Source organism: Plectropomus leopardus, chromosome 11 (genome assembly GCF_026936395.1).
Source record: "Plectropomus leopardus strain MGB_pleo_1.0 chromosome 11, ASM2693639v1, whole genome shotgun sequence".
Taxonomy (NCBI): domain Eukaryota; kingdom Metazoa; phylum Chordata; class Actinopteri; order Perciformes; family Serranidae; genus Plectropomus; species Plectropomus leopardus.
Genome location: NC_142186.1, coordinates 775,115 through 798,627, shown reverse-complemented (window position 1 = coordinate 798,627; position 23,513 = coordinate 775,115). Strand labels below are relative to the sequence as shown.

General features: G+C 40.4%; 1 protein-coding gene across 4 annotated transcripts in view; it reads right to left on the bottom strand.

Moving 5' to 3' along the window:
* The window catches only part of cnot10 (CCR4-NOT transcription complex, subunit 10), a 30,852-nt gene that overhangs the window by 3,573 nt on the left and 3,766 nt on the right, over window positions 1-23,513 (bottom strand). For 3 of the 4 annotated variants that reach the window (XM_088084932.1, XM_088084931.1, XM_088084929.1), the window contains exons 2-12: window positions 21,680-21,771; window positions 18,237-18,398; window positions 17,944-18,094; window positions 14,502-14,641; window positions 13,142-13,225; window positions 11,248-11,331; window positions 9,902-10,019; window positions 9,525-9,674; window positions 8,012-8,214; window positions 7,481-7,602; window positions 1,771-1,950 (exon numbers count right to left, since the gene is read on the bottom strand). In XM_088084932.1, coding sequence (XP_087941058.1) covers window positions 1,771-1,950; window positions 7,481-7,602; window positions 8,012-8,214; window positions 9,525-9,674; window positions 9,902-10,019; window positions 11,248-11,331; window positions 13,142-13,225; window positions 14,502-14,641; window positions 17,944-18,094; window positions 18,237-18,398; window positions 21,680-21,709 — 1,424 coding nt within the window. In that variant the 5' untranslated portion in view covers window positions 21,710-21,771. The remainder of the gene's footprint in view (window positions 1-1,770; window positions 1,951-7,480; window positions 7,603-8,011; window positions 8,215-9,524; window positions 9,675-9,901; window positions 10,020-11,247; window positions 11,332-13,141; window positions 13,226-14,501; window positions 14,642-17,943; window positions 18,095-18,236; window positions 18,399-21,679; window positions 21,772-23,513) is intronic. The other variant, XM_088084930.1, reaches the window with a different exon arrangement.

Genomic DNA, 23,513 nt, shown 5'->3' with positions numbered 1-23,513 from the left:
TACATATCCTTTATTTAACCAGGTAAAAGACTCATTGAGATTTAAAATCTCTTTTCCAAGAGAGACCTGGCCAGGAAGGCAGATTAAAACATTCATGAATGTATGAAGGTATGAAATATTATATAACACCTAAGGCTAATAAGTAACATAATACGCTTAAGTCTATGGGCCCTTTTAGTCTTTGAATTTACAAATGAGGGTCTGTAAACACAACAATCTCCATGTGATGCTCTCTGGTCAACAAACTCATGCGTGTAAGTCACTCCATGACTTACACTTGTATATAGTGTCATATATTACTCCCTAAAGGCCTTTACATGACGAATGAACAACACCAAAATGTGACTGCTATAGTGAAAGGTAAGAGCAGAAGGAGTGGATATGGTACGTGATACCTTTGTCAAGGCTGAATGGGAAAGATGTAAAAAAAAGTTTGTTGTCTGGGTTCAGACAGCAGAGTGTCCTTGATGTTGTTTTAGAATCCTCCTAATTGATTGGTTGATGCAAATTGTGAAAATTATGTCACTTTTTTTTTTAGATAATATTCTCATTCTGCGTGAAAGTAAAAAAATATACTGACATACAAATTAGTTTCACGAAATAAAAGCCCTTTGAGGTCTAACGTTCTTAAAGCAGAAATATCTTAAAAGCCTCAGTTAGGGGTGGGTGATATGGCAAAAATATATCACCATTTTTTTAGAGCAGGATCAACTGTGTTTTCATTTTCATCCATGACTTCCCACTTGTGAAATAAAAGGGGAGGGGGAAGAAAGCCGAGACCTGACGGTTTGCTATGATTGGTTTATCTGTGTATCGAAAGGGAAGACATGAAACGGACTAGCAAATAGTGAGCTGCAGCTGAGAAAAAACAAATCTAGGTTAATAAACATATTTTAGTACCCTGTTTACCTATAATAGCAATAGTTTGTGAACAGGATCCCTTCCCATCCTATCCTATCCCATCCTATCTCTTCCCATCCCATCCTCATCCCATCTCATACTATCCCTTCCCATCCTATCCCTTCCTATCCCTCCCCATCCCATCCCATCCCTCTCTCGTCTTATATATTTTCAGGGCCATGCTTCCCGTTTAACTGTAATACGTGATCCAGCTGGCCGCCCCTCTTTTACATGGACCAGTCCACATTATATTACCTTTTTGTTGGTGTGGTGTGGCACAGTGCATTCTGGTAGTTGTAGGTTTTCTACCTCTTGAGCAAAAGCATCCCTTTTCTCTGTTTTATCTGGTCATGTAGCACTAATTTCTACTTTTATTATTCCAAGTCTGCAATACTATGTAAAAAATTTATGGTAAAACTTTCTATGAAGACCACATCTACAATTCATTATGAGGGCATTCTAGGGTCTATGTGCATGTTTGTAGGTGTTACTTTCAGCTCCAAAGGTATTTTACCGAAAGCTTTTGGTGGACTATTGTCAACCCATAGTTGCTATCAGAGGATTACACTGGTTAGTAAGATTGCCTTTCTCTAATGAGTGCTCAGGTGACACCTTCACAATCCTAACAATTGCATTTAATTTTTTCATCGTACAAAAAGTAATATCTTACTGTTTCTCTGCTACAAAACAACCAGAACACAGAGGGGTTTCTCAGGTTAGTCTCTCTTTTGTTATCCAGCCACTGCTGGACATGTTGAGCTCTCTAATCAGAGAATATAACAAACATTTGCTAGCCTTTCCTCAGTACTACAGAGGATGCAATATCTACTTGTGTATTTGTGAGTGTTTGTGTATGTGTGTGTCTCTGACCTGCAGGCATCACTGTTCTCGCTGCCGCTCTCGGTGCTTCCTGACTGACTGGAGCTCTTCGAGCCATTCTCTGTCTTGGTGTCCTGCTGCTGGTGTTCAGGCAGTAGCAGCAGAGCGTTTCTCAGGCAGATGGCTGCAAACTCCATACTGGCTACTGGGATAGCTGCTGACTGGCCCTCGCTGTGTATACACACACACACACACGCGCACACACACACACACACACACGCAGACACAGACAGACAGACAGACAGACAGACAGACAGACAGACAGACACACACACACACACACACACACACACACACACACAGATCTATTCAGCTTAGGCTGATTCTAGTCAAGTTATGGATTAATTATCAGCAATTACGTGTTATCAGAAATAGAATATTGTGGTAAACATAGATTAGCATTTTCCTCCTGTTTCCAGTGGTTATGCTATGATAAAGTAATTGAAACCCAGCTCTGGTTTCATAATAAAAACCCCTCTTTCCTTTAATCACAGTGTTGAATAGTTGACAAGCAGCACTGCTGCCCTCTGCTGGACAGTGAAGTTAGCTGTCTCAGTCAGTAGATGAACTTGTGTAAAAATGAATAACAACTTATTTATTGCTTCTGATAAAGGTCTGGTCTCTGTTTTAATCCTATTAGATCTCAGTGCTGCATTTGACACTATTTACCATCAAATCTTATCGCAAAGACTGGAACACTTAATTGGCCTTGAAGGAATGGCACTAGCCTGGTTTAAGTCATGCTTATCAGAGCGTTCAACGATCAACCCTCCGCACATACTAAGGTCTGCTTCGGAGTGCCACAGGGTTCTATGCTTGGACCAATCCTTTTTACTTTCTATATGCTTCCTATAGGCAACATAAGTAGAAAACACTCGATAAACTTCCATTGTTATGCTGACGATACGCAATTATATCTATCTATGAAACCAGATGAAACTGATCAGCTATCTAGACTTCAAACATGGATTAAGGATGTAAAAGCCTGGATGAGCCGTAATTTCCTGATTCCTGAATTCAGACAGAACTGAAGTTATTGTTCTTGGCCCAAAACACCTCAGAAGCTCCTTTTCTAACGATGTAATATCTCTAGATGGCATTACCATGGCCTCTAGTACAACTGTAAGGAACCTCAGAGTTTTATTTGATCAAGATTTTTTTTTGCCTCCCATATAAAACAAACTTCAAGGACGGCTTTCTTTCACTTGCATAACATCGCAAAAATAGACATATCCTGTCCCAAACAGATGCTGAAAAATTAATACATGCATTTGTCACCTCTAGGCTGGATTACTGTAATTCCCTATAATTTGGTTGCCCCAACAAATCTCTTAGGTCTCTCCAACTGGTGCAGAACGCTGCTGCTCGTGTTCTAACGGGAAGCAAGAAAAGGGATCATATTTCTCTGTTTTAGCTTCTTTGCACTGGCTCCCTGTGAAATCCAGGATTGAATTTAAAATCCTCCTTACTTACAAAGCTCTAAATGGTCAGGCTCCATCCTATCTGTCACAGCTCATAGTTCCTTACCAACCCTCAAGATCACTGCGCTCTGAAAATGCAGGGTTACTTGTGGTTCCCAAAGTTTCCAAAAGTAGGATAGGAACCAGAGCCTTCAGCTACCATGCTCTTCTCCTATGGAACCATCTTCCATTTTCAGTCAGGGAGGCAGACACTGTTTCAACTTTTAAGGGTAGACTTAAGACCTTCCTCTTTGATAAAGCTTATAATTAGGGCCGGCTTAGGTTGCCTGGACCAGCCCATAGTTAGACTGACATAGGTTTAACCTGCCGGGGGACTTTCTGTGATACGCTGAGCTCCTTTTCCTTCTCTCAATGCCGCCATCTGAAAATCATGCATGTCTGTTAACTGCATTGCCATTTGCAAGCTTAGCTTAGCCTAAGTAGTTTAGCTTAGCCTTACATCTGTGATAGCCATGTGGTACTATCACTACCTGGGGCTTGCGATTATGGAGCCTGGGTTTGTTGAACTGCACTACACTAATCCCGTTGCCTCTCCAGAGCATTCATTCCTGCTCCCTCGTTTCCTAGTTTTCCCGGATCCTGGCCGTAACCTTGGCTGTGCCTGACCGTGGTGATAGCTGTGCTGATGCTGTGACTCTGGCTTTGGTTGTGCTCCTGCTGTGGCTGTACTGATACTGTACCCCCCGCTCACCCTGATCGTGGTCTGGTCCTGGTTGCGCCGATGCTGTGATCTTGCCTTTGGACACATCCCTATCAATATACGCATGAGACTCTTATCATCACCCTCAACATCATCATAGAGTGCAATTAATAATTTTACACCTATCGTTACTGTAATATGACATGCGTCTGTTTCTGTTGTTGCTGTGCCGCTCTCCCCTCTCTCTTTCTCCTGTCCTTTTTGCCATGATTGTATTTCATTTGTTATTTACGACATCTATTGCACATCTGTCCGTCCTGGAAGAGGGATCCCTCATCATCCTCTACCGCTCTTCCTGAGGTTTCTTCCTTTCTTTCCCCGTTACAGGGTTTTTTTTTCAGGAGTTTTTCCTTGGGTGATGTGAGGGTCTAAGGGCAGAGGGATGTCGTACACTGTAAAGCCCTCTGAGGCAAACCATGTTTTGCGATAATGGGCTCTAAAAATAAAATTGACTTGACTTGTTGTTTAGGACTTCAGGATAGACATGCACAAAATAATCCATTTTTGGATTCATTCTGAAAAAGACAATCTTACTATAAGCTGTTTACATGACTAATTATATCAACATATCCCACTTGGCCTGCGGCTTCGTGCCGATGACCGAATCACAGCTGTGCACAGCATCACTCCCTCTCGTGTGATATTGCTTTTATACAACAGTTCTACAAGCGTCTTTTATTTGTTGATAGTAACAAGCGACAACATATTATGATTTGTTTGTTTACTTAATGATTATTTGGCTCCACTGACACAAACAGTAGCGCAACCGCTGGACGTCACAGCTGTTGCCTAGTAACACAAAACCATTTTCCTCCACGCTGCTTGCTTACCTGTGTTAGCTTGGTCTTCAAGTTCTGCACAGAGCAGCTGCTTAGTATCATGAACATTTATCTCTGTGTTTTCAGTGAAATCAGAGTCTGTTTAGAAACGTTGTCTGCCTATGTGATTCAGATGAGTTAGTTTGATCAGACAGTTCGTCACTGCAGTGTGAGTCCGCTCACTGCCATGTCGCTCAGGCTGTGGATAGTGTCAGACGAGTGTGTCCTGTCTCACTGCACATCCTTGCAGTATCTGTTTAATAGCTGGTTTACTCCCAGTGAACAGCAGTTTACCAAAACCCGTCCGTCACAGTTGCCCCCTCCTGGGCTTCCTCATATCTTTTAGTAACTTCAATGCATGTACAGTCAGTTCAAGACACATAGTAAAATCCCCCTACTTTCTTGAATCTATGCTTACACCATACTCCTATCAACATATCCCACTTTCACTCTTACACTAATTAACAGATTTTGACCTCAACAGCTGTGTCCGAAACCATCCCCTTTCACGGATACACACTATATAGTGTGTTCGCCATTTTGTAGTGGTGTCCGAATTCTCTGCTGTTAATTTCATCCATTATATAGTGCACTATAAAATGCCCACAATACACAGAAAATTTGAGTGTACTTACGATGTACACTCCTCTGCTGCGGGCAGAGCTCTCCGCTGCTGCAGGCAGAGCTCTTCTCTGCTGCGGGCAGCACAGCGGGGCTACAGCACCAAGCTGACTCTACATTCCCATAGCTAGTATGCTAGGTGGCTATGTGTTAGCATTACTAACGTCACGTATTATGAATGAAATTATGAGATTTTAATATCTCTCTAAATTAAACATATCTGGCATTTGATTTTCAAATGAGTAAAAAGCCACATTAAGTTAAATCAATGCTCCGATATCCGCTCTGTGCCACCATTATGAAAATTATTTTTGAAGATCGCGGGCGCGCAAGGAATCTTGGGAAATGGAAGGCCGCGAAGGATAGTAGCGATGTGTCCACCAAAAAGAGGGAAAAGAAGGCTGCATTTGTGGGCTGCGTAAGGAGGAGCCTTCGAATTGTGACCAAATGGGACAGCCTTCGTGCAGCGCTGTGATGTAATCGGCCTTTGAATGCAGCCTCCGAAGGATGCAGACCCTGAATTGGGACACAGGTATTGCCCGGGGAAAAAAATTCCAACGTAGTGTCGTTTGGTTATTCCCGATATAGTGCACTATTTCGTTGTCTCTCAGGCTGTGGACAGTGTCAGACGAGTACATAGTACATACACACTACATAGTGAATAGTGAGGGAGTGAATGAGGGGACAGTTTCAAACATAGTTAATGAGTGCTAATATTGGAGTACAACATCACTGGGACTTTTAACTCTGCATGTATCACTCCACTTCACGGCCGTTCAAAATCAGCTAATTAGTGTAAGAGTGAAAGTGAATGTTTTAAAAATGGTATATGTTTATAGTATGGTGTAAGAATAGCTTCAAGCAGGTAGTTGGAGCTGTTCACGTAGCTGTCCGTTGGACAGGTTGAGGGAGGGGAGAAGAAGAGAGGAGAGAGAGGAGTTGGTGGTGAGCAAGAAAGGACTGGAATTTTGAAGTGTGTCTTGTGCTGACTCTACATGCATTGGAGTTACTAAAAGTTATGAGGAAGCCCAGCAGGGGGCAGCTGTGACGGACGGGTTTTGGTAAACTGCCGTTCACTGAGAGTAAACCAGATGTTACAGATGTTGCAAGGATGTGCAGCAAGACAGGGACACACTCGTCTGACACTGTCCACAGCCTGAGAGACAATGACACTCACACACACCGACACTCACACACCGACACTCTCTCTCTCACACACACACGCACACGCACACACGCTGTCTGATACGGGACTCGAGGTGACAGAGATCACGGCAGTGAGTGGACACACACTGCAGTGACGAACTGTCTGATCAAACTAACTCATCTGAATCACATAGGCAGCCAAAGTGTCTAAACAAATTCTGATTTCACGGAAAACATAGAGATAAAATGTTCATCAACTTTGCGGAACTATTTGTGTCGGCGGAACCAAAAAATCATTAAATAAACAAACAAATTATAAACTGTTGTCGCTTATTACTATTAACCAATAAAAGACACTCTTTACATCAAAATATGGAGAAGTAGCACAGCTGGAGCTGCTTGTCATTTTGCTTCTTTGCATCAAAATAGGCTCTTTTTACATTTTCACATTCCATCCTCCAGATGGTAGACTTGTTAGACCATGTGAGCTCAGGCTCCCTCTGTCCTCCCTTTAACCTCCTTCTTGAAAAGGTCAGTGCTGCTATTTGTGCATACCTAAAAATTTGTTGATATCCAAGTCTTTCACAAAATTTTAAAGTAGATGTGTTTCTCCTTCAGAAGGAAATGAGGGCCCTTCTGCATGAATCTCTACCCAACCTTTGCAAACTGCCGGTTGGTTTGTGTACAATTTATCCATGACAATGCACAGAGCCGTCAAGACACCGTGTGTTACAAACTGCAGTAAAAACCCCAATTGAGAGGCATACTCTGAATTGGCTGTATAAATGTCAAAATTTTGCCATTACAACAAGCATATACAAATCATACCAGCATATCCCACATGCTTTAATCTAAAAAGCTTAAATCAGAAAAAAGCCTGATTCTATCCAGAATAATAGAAGAATATAAGTGAGCATGTAACCGTAGCAACTTACCTGTAGATAGTATTCTGGGTAGACTGGGATGCCAGGACGATCTTGCGATGGTAGCCTTGACCAACAATAGACTGAACTATACCTTTTTTACAAGGTAACCCTTTGCTCTCCTGCTCTGACCCCTGGAAAAGAAACACAGAGACCATGAAAGAACTGCATGAACCTACAGCTGTACAGGGCGGTAGCATAAATTTAAAGTAATTTAAAACCATGTTCAAACACTACAGCTCTTTCAACTGGTAATGAAATCACTAAAGAAAACACTGAGCTGCCTATGGTTGTTTCTGAATAACTGCTGAAGCAAAACATTACTGTTATGAGATAATATGCTACTTCAAGTGACAGAGACATTTCATATGTAGCTTCATTGTTACCCAATCCATGACATAACCCACCTTTCAAAAATCAATTTAGGGAGTGCAAGGTTGTCGTCTTTAACAACATATACTGAGACTGTCAAACAAAATGCAAAAAATATGACAAACTCCAATAAGGCAAAATGCTCATAAACATAACCTCAGGATGTCTTACCCCCTTGTTAGCTGAGATGCAGCACTCTGCCAGTCGCAGCCACAGTCTGGGGTTGGAGTGGTAAACCTGCACTGCCTCCATCAGACACTCAAATGCGGCCAGAGGCCTGCCAATGTGCAGCAGCTGAATCCCACAGTTATACAGCAGCTCATAGCGCTTGTTGGCTAGTAAAGCACACATGGGGATACCTGTGAACTTCTTAGCTGAAGGTGAAAAATCAAAACAGAAGGAAGGTGCTTGTTAACACAGAGAAGCAACATGTATGTGCATATATTTTACTAGTTCAAACTGAAGCGTGCACCTTACACAACAGGATAGCACTTGTTTGGATAATTACCTTTTCTTAAAAGTTTGAAATAGTTAAAAAGATACAGTTTATCACACAAAAAAGGGAATAAGTACATGAATATTCTAAATGTCAAAGTGATACTCTTTCAAAAACAGTCCTGTGAGTTTTACACATGTAGACCACTGTACACCACTGTAGACTTTTTAAAGAGTAACTAAACCCTCAAATGACTTTTTTCAGCCTAGAAGCAATTATTATTCTAAGTACTGTTTATTGATTTAGGTCCAACTCTTGACATTTGTGTGCAAAGTAATAAATGTTACATCTTGTGTTATAAATATGCACATTGACTGCCCTCTAAAGGTTAAATTCTGGCTATTGCAACTGAACTTTGCCATTGGCTGATAGTTGTCCTGGCTGCAAAAACACCCCCAAGCTGCACTGCTCTCCCACAACTCTATAAATTCAGCTCCAGTGACATGCTTGGGTTTTATACATAAAAAGAACTTCCATAAAGATGAGGCTAGTAACAGGGACTTTCTATTTGCAAAGCTTTGATGCACAGAGACACAGAGTGCCGCCATCGCCAACTCTTAACTGTCCGCTGTCTCTCTCTTTTCCATACTGCTGATGAATAGCCTCGGCTGAGCCTGATTTCAGATGATTGTTATAGTCTCTGGCGTTTTCTATGGCGCATGGTGTTTCACCGCGGGCTGTGGAGAGTCAGACTGCAGTCTGAAACACTCACTAAGTGTAAAAAAAAGCCTTGTGAACAAACAGCCAAAAAGAGTCAGATATTAATGATGCCTAATTTGCGCAAAAGATGCACAGACGACTAAAATAAACATCAAAGGTCCTTTGTGATGAGAGACTGCAGTCAGTTTGGATTCAGTGATTTCACTGGCAGCCAAATATAACAGTTAAACATGGCAAGTATATTAAGCTATGTTTTGATGAGAATTTACAAAAACTTTGGAAAAATAATGACAGTGAAGACCATGCTGCAGTGTTGGACTGAGATGCTTCTTGGATGTTTAGATGTGAAGCTAGGTCAAGCAGAAATCACTGTAACCACACTGCTGTCCTTTGAAGGACCAAGCTACAAACTGCTAAGACCCAACGTCCAAGCCTATAGGAGGTGAATGCCTGATAAGCTGCGTTTCATGGAGTATCATTTGAAAGCTTAGCAGACTCAGTCAGGAGATGGTGCTCGCTGTGACTCACATTGCCCGCTGCTACCGTCTCCCAGCTGTGCGCAGGTGTGGTCGTTTTCCTGCAGTGCCTTCTTGAAGTAGAAAATGCCCAGGTTATGTTTCCCCATTGCAAAGTGAATGCAACCCAGATTGTTCCAGAACATACATCGAACACATTCACCTGAATGAGACAAGTCAGAACACATGCACAATCCATCAACAAGCACAGAAAAATTATCCACACAGACTGCTACAGACACTTCCAGCTCCAGTGAAGACATCTGGAAGCACCGTTTAGCCAGTAATACGACATTAACAGGGTGAGTCTAACCAAAACTAGAGGTATGGCTTTTTATCACTATGGTTATCAGAATAAACATCAATTTTGAGATGCACAGTAATTGTCACCCGTCTTGATGGGTCCAGGATGTTCTGCGATGTTGGAGCTGTTCAACAGCTTCACTGCTTTTCGGTAGTTTCCTCTCAGGTACTCAAAATTACTCTTGAGGAAGAGTGAGGGTGCAGACTGATGGAGGAGACAGGAAACACAGGTCAGATAGACACTTCTCCACTTTAACAATTTCATCATCACAACATTACCATTCTGTTAATGCCAGTGTTGTATTGGATGAGTGATCACTTCAGTTTGCTATATGGCAATATGATGATGATGTAGCACCTACACTACCCTGAACCATCAGGCACGTAACGGATGTCACCTGGTTAACGTTTGAGGGTGAGAGGCTGCAAAAGTTCATAATTCATAATAGTATAAATAGGAATGGGACAACAATTCATAGTGACCTATGTTACTTTGAAGACATCAAAACATGCAGCGTTTGGTGAAGTTGTGGGTTAGGGACTTTTTGTTTTATGTTTCTAACCTTCTACAGGGTCGACTCCTAATTTTAATGACTTTCAGGCTCTTCCTTTACAGAGAGGACAAGAGGTAACTGTCCAATGATTTATTTACTAAAGCAGCATCATTAACCATAATCAAAAGGAATGGTTGATGCATAAACTACAGACTGTATATAAAGATGAACACATTAATGCTCCCCAAAAGTTAAGCCAAAATCTGGATCCCCCCTGGATTCTGGCCATAAAGCCCACCCCTCTTTGCACTTTTAAGCTACAAGTCACATTCACCCATTCATACACACAATCACACACTGGTGGGCGGGGCTAAAATACATGTTACCACCAGTCACTCAGTTTTTAACATTTATACACTAATGGCACAGCCATCTGTAACAATTTGGGTTCAGTATCTTGCACAAGGATACTTTGATGTGTTAACTGGAGGAGGCGGGGATCAGTACGCCAACCTTCCAGTTAGCAGACAACCTGCTACAACTCCTGAGCATCTTCATATACAGTCTATTGCATAACCTATGTTTGTAATATAGCCTATGATGGCATTCCTCAATTTCATGTGCTGTTAATGGACCACCTTTATTTTACTTTGTAAATGTAAACACAGGTTCAACACCAATGTGTCATTCTGCCTTGGTAACGGTTTCTTTATTTATTGTCCTGGTAACCCTGTGTTTTAACATCACAACGCTATGAATTGTGAGTAATTCCCTCAGTCAAAGTATTATGAGCTTATGGAAAGTGTGTGTAAAGGGCTCTTTGTGTCTTTGGGAGAACACTGGTGTACAGAGGTACAGGCCTAAGCCCACACACTCCCCAACAGGAACATATCCAAAACTCTGTGAGTGTGTAGATTTGGGATTGGGCCTAAAACTCACATTCCCCGCTGTGTTCATCACTGATTTGATCTCCCGTTTACAGGCCTTGGAGGATTTCATCTGGATATAGGCTCTCACTTTGTACTGAAAAGGAAACAACAGTCAGTCACAGTCAGCAGGATGGAGAGACAGGAACAGTGGATGTCGAAGGTTCTGTATGTGATATTCAGAGCATTAATACAGCAGCAAACTGCTTGCTATGTAAAGATAAAGTGGAGCAATGGAGTCCTGAACAAAAAAAAATTTGGTTTTATAAATTATATGACATGGTAAATCATAAATCATCATATAACCCTAACCCTAAACTCACTCTTGTTTGTTTTGTGTGGTTCTTAATTTAAGTCAGACGGTTCAATTTGTCTCACAAATGAAACAATCTTTGCATAATGTTTTAAAATAAGTAGTTAGTGCTTTAATTATGGCATGTAGCATACACCATGTCAGTTAAGCCTAAAGGCTATATTTTCAAAACATTGACAGTACAAGTATCACTTGCAAGGTAAATGTAGAATATATTGCCTGCTACAGTTAGCAAATTATAATGTCAATCACTACTACTTATGTACAGTATATTAAAGTAGCTTTAGATTTAACAGAGAAACAACAATAAATCATTTCATTTATAATGCAAAACTTAAAAAAAAAAGCCTAGTCCTACTTAGATGCCTCATCTCTTTTACTAGCTGAGTGTGGCGACACATTTTAAGTTCTTTGGATGTATAGAACTGGGCTGTTGGCAACCTACTGGAGATAACATTAGTTAGTTGCTTAGATCACACACACAATATGTATACTGTATGTTCACACTGTATGTTTCACACTCCAAGGCCCTCTCCTTACCAACTTCTACTATGTTTCTGTGTTCCCGCTAAGTGTCCGCCACATTAAAGTGCCAAACCAACTGGCCAGTGGAAATGGGTTATTAACTGTTCCAGCTGCGAGCATGCATTTACGCCAACTTATAAACTGCTCTATGAACTATGTAAACTGCTCAAACTAAGATAGACTTTTAATATTGCATACAGATGTTAACATCCTACATGCTAAATTTTATTTAGGATCAAATACACCTTTCTCTAGTCTCTAAAAAGCAGTAGTCAAGTTAATTTTATCATAAGGGGTTTTATAATTACAGGAATGCTTATAAACATCAAAGAAAAAAGGAGAATATGTTTCAAGAAAAAGAACAGAAATGTCATTTATCAAGCTCAGGACTATATTTTATGCCTATTTAAGTATAACTTAACTTATTTAAAAACAATTCATTTATTTATTTTCATGGCAAAAGGATAACAAAGCCAAAGGAAATTATGATAAACAGCAGCAACTACATATGAGGAACATAAAATGGGAGTAAGTTTTATTTTTCTCGATGGTCATGAGAAGTTAAAGCAGGTCTTGCTTCTGTTGCAGAGAGGGAAGTTTGTCCCCAATCTTGCTGCTGCATTTACACCCTACACCTTGATGAAGGGTGCTTCATTCAGCTCTAAAGGGGACTGCAAATGGAGTTACACTCTGAAATGGAGTGGGAGTGGCTAGTGTCCAGTTTAGGAATGGCCCATATAGAGGTGTAATGGCACCCTGGGTAGAGACTGAAGTCATGCTGCCTCTGTGTGTATTGTAAGCTGAGCTTCTCTGTGGTTTGTTATGGTAAGCTGGTCAGGCCGTGCGTGCATGTTTGTGCATGTGTGTATCCAACTGGTTCTCTCACGGCGCTGATTTGCACTGTGCTTAAACAGCAGTTACCACTGATATCGGGACAGTGTCATCACAGAAGTGTAGCACCTATTAGTGGCAAGACGTTGGCTCAGCCACCTCCATGTTAAGAACCATCCAGACAACATATATGCCCTTAATTTCACACAAAGCCCCTTTATGATGTATGATGTTTTACCTGGTGCATCTTTGATTTGGCTGCCTCAATCATGGCTGTGAACTCTGCCTTCTGGTTGGCTCCATCTTTGTTTGAAGTGTAGTTCTGGAATCAAGAACAGCACCAACAGTTAACTCCAGGCTCTGCTTCATGTCACTGATGTAGTGAGTGGCCTCAGATACAGTGACAACTGCACCACTAAATACAGGTGTAGGTCTTCCCAGCTGTAAACAATCAGGACACAGCTCAGATATTTAGTCTGCTGATTTAAATAATGGAATCAAACACTTTAGTCTTGAAGAATAACTCTGAGTGTGTTCTCAAGACTTAACTGACAACTTTCGTCATACAAACAGTGACAGTAGGAGAAAGTAGTTTGCATTGGGGGCTGCAGATGATGCAGTGGAACATGGAAACTGTTTCTCCAAAGACATACTGCACTTAAGGTTTCTTTCATTTTAATCCTACAATGCAGTGACCACCACAAAATAAATTCCACTCATCTTAATTTGTCTATAACCACACACCTCTGCAACAAGGCCATCAAGTCACATGTTACAAGAAACCAAATGAAAACAGGAGCAGAGAAAGTGGGGGAAAAGAGGCAGGAATTAGGCTTTCTGAATAGGCTTGGGGGGGATATTTGCAATTTTCAGTGGTCATCACCATGGACGGGGGAGAGAGCATTGTCGGAAAAACAGAAGTTATTTTAAGATCTTGCACATGGAAAAATAAAAAAACACAAGTGTGATATGCTAACGACGATGTGGAAGTGAACCATTTTTAAATATTTTGGAACTGTCTTAAACTCAAATTGTACTAGGAGGGCATTCACAAAATCTAAACTTAGAGACCCTTTATCTGGGTTGTGTTGTGTGGCTAAACCCAGTATCACCCACTTTGGAAGACTGGTTAGGAATAATTCTGGAAAGATTCAAAATGGAAAAGCTGACCTTCTCTTTGAGGATCCAAAAGAATAAATTCTATCATATTTGGAAAAACTGATTGAATTTTTAACCCCATTACAAGCAGACTTTGTATGACCCCACTACTGTTGAACCTCCTCCCCTCTTCTTGATAGGACCTGTAGAAATGTACACTCTCTGAGGTCCAGTGCATATAGTTAAGTTTACTCACAGAGCTCAGGATGGACAGATATGCATGCATATGTGAATGCTTATGTGTACATACATATATGTGTAAGTATGTGAGCATATGAGGATATGGGTGTATTATATTTTATTTTATTTTTGACAAAAACAATAAGAAAAAAATAATTGTAAGTACTGTGAATATATTTTTAGCTGTTGTTGAAAGAACATTTTAAAAAAGAAAAATAGTAGCAGAGAGTGAAAAAGTGTTATATAGTGTGGTTGAGTACCTCTCCTTTGCCGTTTTTGTTGCTTCCTTGTACAGAGAGTTTGTCGAGCACAGCCAGCAGGTGAAGGGCCTTCTCAGGCTGGAAGGTGAGCAGGTACAGATCCACCAGCAGGAAGCATACAGCTTGAGCAAACTTCTCTTCTAGGACAAATAACACAATGACTACATGCCAAAGTCAAGGCTGACACATGGTCCCTTAAGAAATATCAATCTATCACAATCACATTAACTGGAATACTATAGTCCAACTCCTGTACACAAACAGGACTGTGCTCAATGCAACTGATCTCTGCCTCATTGTACTGACAATACCAATATTTCTCAAAATCAAGATCACATTCTCATAAACTCCATTAGATAAACTTAATGTGCAGAGGTGGATGATATGTCATAGATGTCATACATGACATTAAAACATTGTCGACCTATATGTTAATTAAATAATTCTTTTTTTTAACATTTTCTGAAGACACTGGGGGTGTGACATGAAAACAGCTGAAACATTTATTAATCATTTAGTCCATGATATGTCAAAAGAAATGAAAAATGCCTGTCACATGCCATCTAGGCACAAAGTCCTCTCGTCTTCAAAGTGCTAGTTACTAGTGCTGTACCAAATAGTTCAAAGCTTCGTTCATAATGTTGACATTCAAATTGTAAATCAACATTCAGATGCTACACCTATTTTTTTCTGCATGCCCATCTATTCTGTTTATATCCCCGTTTCTACACAGTTGCAGAATAAGATTAGGCAACACCAGTGATGATGCTAGGTACGCGTCAAACCTGAAAGGATGTAGTAATGTCACCCTCGCCACTTACAGGGGACACACTGTTATTAAACCTGCTGATGCTACACTGTGAAAAAATCTTTCTGGATATCACAGAAGCAGTGGCTTTTCTCATTTTGAAAGTCATAGAAACCTCTGAGAGTGGATCTTGTGTGTTGGATAGGATAACTATATTCTTGTTGATGTGTTGGGTGTTTTTGTTCAGGTGCTCTGTACTCGAATTCTTAAATATGAAAGATGTTACTACACACATTCCTGTAATCTTACATTGAGCAGATACTGTATTTACTTAGGTCAGTGACAATGATGCATTACTGGTCAGGGGACGCACCCTACCTTTTTAACCCAATAATACTATATTGAGATACTGTGATTGTGCAACTGATTGATGTTGTATTGACTCATGTTGCTGATGACCTGATGATGCTATACTGTGCAGGGTACAGGCCTTGTTTTTTTCCCTGAAAATGCTATATTATGATAATGTGAATGTGCAACTCAGTGATACTGTACTGACTCATATCGATGATGACCTTATGATGCTATATTGTCGAAATGACACACTGCGTTAAAAACTATATTTTCACCAACAGCGGCCATTTTCCCCCCTTCTGAACATATCCTATTCTTTTTCATGGTCATCATAAATAACAAAACAAACAAACAAGCAAATACAAAACAGATTTCTCAAAATGTTGAACTATCAGCTTCAGTTTACAACTATTCTTATACAACAGCATATTAAAAATTGTATGCTATCTCACATATCACCACCATATAACATTTGATTAACTTGATAGTGGGTTGATGATTTTGGTCATCTAAAGATGTGACACTTGTATGATGTTTTGCACAGACTGTATGTAAAGATACATATTCAGGATGTGGTTTGTAAATGAAGTTTTCAGATTTGGGATTTTGCTGGTTTCATTTTCATATACATTTCCAACCAACATGAAAATAACTAAATAGAATTTTGTTGTGCATAAGCAAACAGGCTACTCAACCTCACGCTTGTTTGAAAAACTGCTCTGCCTAGCTTTCTTTTCAAAAGCGTTGTGCAGTTCCAATCTATTTTCAAAGGAACAGAGGGCTCAACAGACTCCCTGAGTGTTGCCATCGCTCGTCGCTCCCTCGCTGTACGTTAGAAAGAAAGGTGACACTGAAGCTCTGTTTTGTCAGTAAATTTTTAAGTATTGAGCAGCCAAATGTTGTGTGCAGTGTGCAGTTTTTCCTTTAATATGTGGGAGTATTCCTTATCTATTTTTCTTCAACACTGATGCATATGAATGTTTTGTAAGAGTAATATGAGCTGAACTATTGTTGTACGCCCTGTTTCTATGTATTCTTGTCACTTGTGCTGAATGCGTCACACCGGACAAGGAACAGCTGATTCATCAGGTCGAAATGAGGAGTCCTCTACAACACCTCAATGAATGTCACACTATAAAACCTGTTTTTGTTTAAAAAGCACAATGAAAGTACTCGCTCTTCCTTAAGTGGTTATGTCTCCAGTCTGATCTTGACTGCACAGCTGATAGCTACGTACGTTGTTTGTTTACACCAAGTGCATATTTAAAGGATTCAGTGTGGACAGAGAGTGTCCAATTTGACATAATGTGACACCTAACAAGACACGGTGGACACTGCTGAGACGCAAACCTACATGCTCAAAAGTTTAGATACACTTGTGAGGAACATGTATGTCATGGCAGTCTTGAGTTTTCAATAATATCTACAACTCTTTATTTTTCTGTAATGGAATGATTAGCGCACATACTACTTTGTCACTTAAAAAAACATTCATCAATTTTGTTTCTTTCATGAATTTATTAAGGATTTAATAATCATGTCACTTATTATTATCTCAGAAAATGTGACTTGGTCACATTTTCTGAGATAATAAATTCATAAGAACCAAAACTGATGAATGTTTTTTTTAAGTGACAAAGTAGTATGTGCTCTAATCATTTCATCAGAGAAAAATAAAAGTTAAAATAAATAAATTATTGAAAACTCAAGGGCTGCTATGAAAAACATGTACTTTAAAAGTGTATGTAAACTTCTGACCGCAAGTGTATCTCTTACATAAGCGGTCTGTGTGGAAAAAACGCTGATACACTTGGGGTCTAGACACAAGGTGATAATCATTTGTAATCATTCCAAAAATGTACAACATGTTTTTATCTAATGCAACATTCTACTTCAGTCCATATCTGTCACCATTTAACCTTTCAAAAACAACATTTTCACTGCAGTCAAAAAGCTGTTTGCTCTGCCACTTACAGCACAATAAGAGGCATACATCTTGTCATAAATTACATACATTAAAACAAAGATGGAATTTATCTAATCCAATCAATCCTTTTTTTTTTATTACGAGAACAGACATTTGAAGTGTGATTTAGAAATCTCAGTAGAAGCTTTGAATGTTTGGTACAGCCCCAATCACTATAATAAGATGGCTTTAAAGGGCAGCAACTTCACATATTTAGGAGTGATCACTAAATATTTGGGATTTTTATGTTTCATAAATAATTTTTTAAAAAAATCAAAGAGGCAATGGATCAACTGTCTGCCAGTGAACCAATTGGTTATCTAATGGCATGAGCAGTACACTTTACCAAAACCACATAAAGCAGCACAACATACCAAATGGTTCCAGAAACTGGTAGAGCCTCTCTCCAATGGCGATGGCTTCGGAGTACTGGCGCATGTGATAGTGGATGATGGCTTGATTGTAGTACAGCAAGCTATTTTCAACATCATCTAATCCATCAATGTCCTCTGCTGATGTGTGAACCTGAAACACAGAGACAGTGCTCTTGATGAAACCTGAGACAGCATGAGGAAGCAAAGAGCTGTTCACCTCCAGCTGTCAATGAAAACACATTCACCATCAACTGGAAGCATGAGGAAAATATGAACCACATGTCAGCAGTTACCTGGTTCTTCATAGCCATTAGTGCTTGCTTCAGAGTCCCCGTGGTGGTCTGATTACTTTTGTAAAACTCAACGACAGCTTTATTCATGGAAATCTTGTAGTCTTCTTTGTTGAGCTCCTGCAGGGCTTCCAGGTGTTTGAGAGACTCGTCGTACTTCCCAGTCTGTGAGCAACAGAGGGGTTGTTTCACAAATCTGACAACATGCAATCTGGGAATTGTAACAACATGACAGAACTTCTTTCATTTTTAAAAACCGACACTTATCAAGGGCAGCTCCATACAAGCCCACAGCCCCGGGATACTGTTCATCACTTATCCACAGTCATCTCACTGTTATCAACAGCTGTCATTACAGCACTTGCAAATGGCTTTTATGAAAGGTCGGTACAGCATGGACCTATTCCTATGACCTAGATGTTTACTGAAGTGTCACTGAAACTACAGCCATGCTTTATTCTGAAACACATCTGTAAGCAGCTGCTCCATGTTGTCCTAACATCATGTCTGCCTCAGACACAATCATAATGGGCTTGTGTGTGACTATTCCTGTCATCTTGCCACGCACGCACGCACGCACGCACGCACACACGCACACACGCGCACACACACACACACACACACACACCCTCATTAGTCAAACCAACGTACAAACCATTGCTTTTTGTGTCACGTATACATTTGTTTCTGTACATTTCATGAGATTCTAATATATTATGCTGAACACAAACTGACAGACAAGGCCAAAGCAAAATCTGAAGCAAAATGATTTCAATATAATGATATTCAAAATAGCACATCACAACCTCAGCATATGAAGAAGTTCCCTGCGGTAAGCTGTGATGCAATGTGTATGTCTAGGGCTTTTATTGACAAAAGTGAAGCTGCTGCTGAAACATGGAAGGCAATAGAGTTTGTCATCTTGGTTCAAACTATGAGGCCTTTTTGTTTGTATTCCATTATCTTCATAAATACAGGCTGGGGTTTCCCTAACATTTGTTTATTTGTGGCGGGTTAGGGTTAGGCCACCACAACTAGATGTCTGGAGCTGGACTGGTAATTAGGAGCGCCATTGGAATATATATACAGTAGGGTTAATCATAGCACACTTCGGGCACAGACGGAGCAACAGAACATCTGCCGCATTTAAAGTGAATCTGCTGAGGAAAAAGGAACTCATGGAGGGCCAAACTAAAAACGGAAATACAACATGTCCCTCCCCCTCTTCAAGGTGGTATGTATGTATGTATTATGTTGTGACCACACTGCAGGAGATTTAAAAAGCAGCTGTAGCTATTAGCGGCTAAATCAAAGAAGAAGAACTGCGACCGTAAATGTCAACAAACTTGGAAAACGATGAAATTCAAGAGCTCCTTCCCCTTTGAGCAGATGACAAGATCAGCTTGGACAGAGACGGTAAAGGATTGTTATTGACATGTTTGCCTTTGTTATTTGTTTAGACAACACTGCTGACACATTTGTTAGATGTAACACTTGAGGCAGACGCTGTTGTGATACATGTCATGCCCATCATGCTTTGATTGTGGGATGTAGTGATACAGTATATAATCACATACTGGAGTGGAATGATGCCGCCGTTGTTTTTCCTTAGTCCATGTGAGGGTCTAAGTTCTAAGGTCACTAAGGTCAAACTTCGTTGCAGCTCTTTAGTGCCATCTCCATATAAAGCAGCTACAGAGAGCACAGGAACAGCTTAGGAGCAGCATGTCCCTAAATGACATCAAATTGCTGCAGACACTCTAAGCATAGTTTTTTAATGCATGACTATTTCGGTACCAACATTTCCCTGCCAGTGTGGCAGATTGTCTTCAGAGATTTACTCGCCAAGTGAAAAATCTTCCCGCATTTTGTGCTTGTTGGGTGTTTATTTTGGACCCTGCATGTGTGTATGTGTGAACTCAACACACATACACACAGTTAGAACTTTGCCAATACTTGTATTTTGCCAACCTGGACATCAGAAATCAGTGAGATCAAGGTACCCAAATTATTTTTCATGTTCACACTCTAATTTTCACCAGCATCTGTAGTGAAATGCTCACACTGTATCGTGGAGAGACTGGCAGGCTGAGATGGACTAAAAACAGCAGAGTTCAGTCGACATCAGTTCATTAACATATGGTGGCCCCAAAACTAATCATTAGAATCATCTTAGATCGCTATTTTAAACTGACCAAGTACACTAATTTTATTATCATTACTCAGAGAAGCAGGAAGCTTAGTCACACGGTGTATAAAATTTCCACTAAAGCATTAAAGCATAACATTTTTAAATAGAGACTGGTGTTATCTCTCTCCACAAAGGTGAACCAACGCTTCCTGCTCAGCTGTCATTCTCCAAGAGTTACATCTCCAGCAGCTGCGCCGAGCTGAAGCACAGACACTGGGCCTCAACCAAAATAGTTGAACTGGCTTTCTGACAGGGTCTCAAATTAACACCCGCCAAGCACCAACACAGGTAGATTTTCCATGTGGCTATCTGCCACACTGGTGGGTAAATGTTTGTACCAATATAGTCATGTAATAAAAAACAATGCTGAAGGTCTGTACCACGTTGGATTCTATTTATAGATGTGCTGCTCTTCTGCTCCTCTCCTGTCAGTGTGTCCAGGGGCTGCTGGCTGTCCAGGGGCTGCTGGCTGTCCAGGGGCTGCTGGCTGTCCAGGGGCTGCTGGCTGAATGCTCGAGACTGGCTGTCTCGAGCATTCATTGATTTGCAGCAATATTAACAAAACATGACATCAGCTGATGTGCTAAACTATCGCTCACCGCCAGTCTGCTGCTCGCTGTCATCAGGCTCATGTGTAGCAGAGGGTTATGAGTTACTCCCACACTCATGAAAGTCATACAACAATAACAAAGGCTTCGCAGTCTGAACTAAGACAACAAACGCTTTATTGCCTCCTGAAGCACATTACAGCTTCACTCCTTCTGTTCTTACCTTTCACAATAAAGATGTAGACCAGGGACACTGCACTTACTTGGCTTCGGGGCCATTTTTGCAAAATGACAAGAGGCCAGGGGCCAGTCACAGCAGCTCCATACATTGTTCTAGGATTTCGTTCAGGACATTTCTAGAATTTTAAGATCTGTTTAAGATTTTAGGATCTTTCTGGGATTTCAGAACTTTTCTAAGATTTGAGGGCAGTTCTAGGATTTTAGTATTTCTTTACATGCTGAGGCTGTGCTAATGTGCTGTTCAATATATTATACTGATTTTGCTTAAATTTTCTCTGGCCTCATCGTTATGTTTGTATTCAACATAATAACAATATAATCTCTATGAAATGTACTGAAACAAACACATGTGACACAAAAAGCAATTTCTTATTTTGGCTGGTAAAAACTATGCTAAGCAGGTGGATTTTTTCATTCACCAGCTCCTTGGCCAATGAGTCAAAAAGTTAATTTCTGAAAGGTTTTACCAAAAAGGCTTCATATGCACTGGCTGCCATTTCTTTCTCTTGGTCCGTTATTCCAGTGAATGATGCGCTGTCATGCTTCGCCTCGTTTTGTTCTGACAAAAGTGAAAAAGAAAGAAAAAAGTTAAATTTACGTTACAGATCACTACTAAACAGGCGCTATAGATGAGCAGCACTGCCAGCCTATACACTGAAGCTACACTCAGCTGCCACTTTATTTTTTACACCTTTACAATATTTAATATTGGCACCCTCTATCCCAAGACCAGCCTGATTTCTCACTGGCATGAACGCAACAATTAAATAGAAACATTTCTGACAGAATCTGCTCCATACTGTGCCTCTGGCACTGGCTGCACATATGTCGGCTGCACATTCATGAGCACCCCAAAGGTGCTCTATTGGACTGAGGTCAGGTGACTGCCTTTGGAGATCACTGAACAAATGATCAGCTTGGTGGAATGACCTGATGATGATGTGTGATTTGTAGGGATTTCATGATTTATCAGTCAAACATTGGTGTTATTATAATTATAACCTTTATTTAACTAGGTAAAAAAAACCCATTGAGATCAGGATCTCTTTCACAAGGGTGACCTGACCAAGAGGTCAGCAGCACATGTCATAAAGAGTAACATATAAGTGACAGTACAGATTAATACATACAGTTTTGGTTGTAGATGCAATACTGTTTTCAGTAAGAAGTGCGGGAGCTAAAACACAACAGCAAATAAAAAATAAAGATTTAAAACACAGGCACTGTTCAATGGTCTCACGCTGTCTGTCCCTCAGGATAGAACAGAAAGCTCCAAGTGGAATAAGTTCAAAGAGTTTCAATTTGGAGTTGTTGGCTGATATCTGCCAATAACATGACATTCACTGATGGCAGTGGACATGTTATCTGTTGTGTCTAATCAGTGTTACACTGGCTAAATTTTGAGTTGGTTACATGCAGTCATGTGGCTGTTTAGCTCTGTGTCTACCATCTTGGATGGAAAGAGAAACAGATTCAGCTGCATCAAGGTGATGTGCTTATCTTAAGTGCTTATCGGGAGTTTTTCCTTGGGTGATGTGAGGGTCTAAGGGCAGAGGGATGTCGTACACTGTAAAGCGCTCTGAGGCAAACCATGTTTTGTGATAATAGGCTCTATAAATAAAACTGACTTGACTACTGAAGTTAGTTTAACTATTGGTAGTTCAGGGCTGGGCGCTGGCTCTTGCCATGGTCAAGTAAACTCTGCTTTCGAGTAAGTGGAATGCCTCGTGCAGTTCTCCAATTAGGCAAGTGAAAAATAAATGTGAAGTTTAATCTATATATCTGAAAGTTAGCTGCAAACTGTATTGCTGAAGCAGAGCTTTTCTAGCTGAGCTGATCTACCAGACCCTAAATATAGGACCATTGTTTTTTTGGCTAGTAAGGAAACCAAATCTAGCAGCCACTTGTACATTTTACCAGCATTTGGCTGGTGGCTTGTGCCTAATTTCCAATGCTGGGTGGGATTACGCTGCACATGGTTGTGTGCTTAGACAACAGCACATGGAACCCAATGCTGGGACCTCAACAAACACACATGCTGACACAGATGGCAATGTTATATGGTAATAACTCAGATATAGGCCTACATTATGTCATTTAATAAAAGGTAAATCTTGAACTCACTGAGGTGAGGTTTTGCAATAATGTTTAAGGTGAGAAAAACACTACTTTTGATTCATTAGATTTACTGCTATTGTTTCTTTTGTTGCCATTAAATACATGTGTATTGACACATAATGTATAGTTATTGTAGCTGCCTCTGAGGAACAAGTGAGAGCCTCTACTGAGCAGACAGCTGAT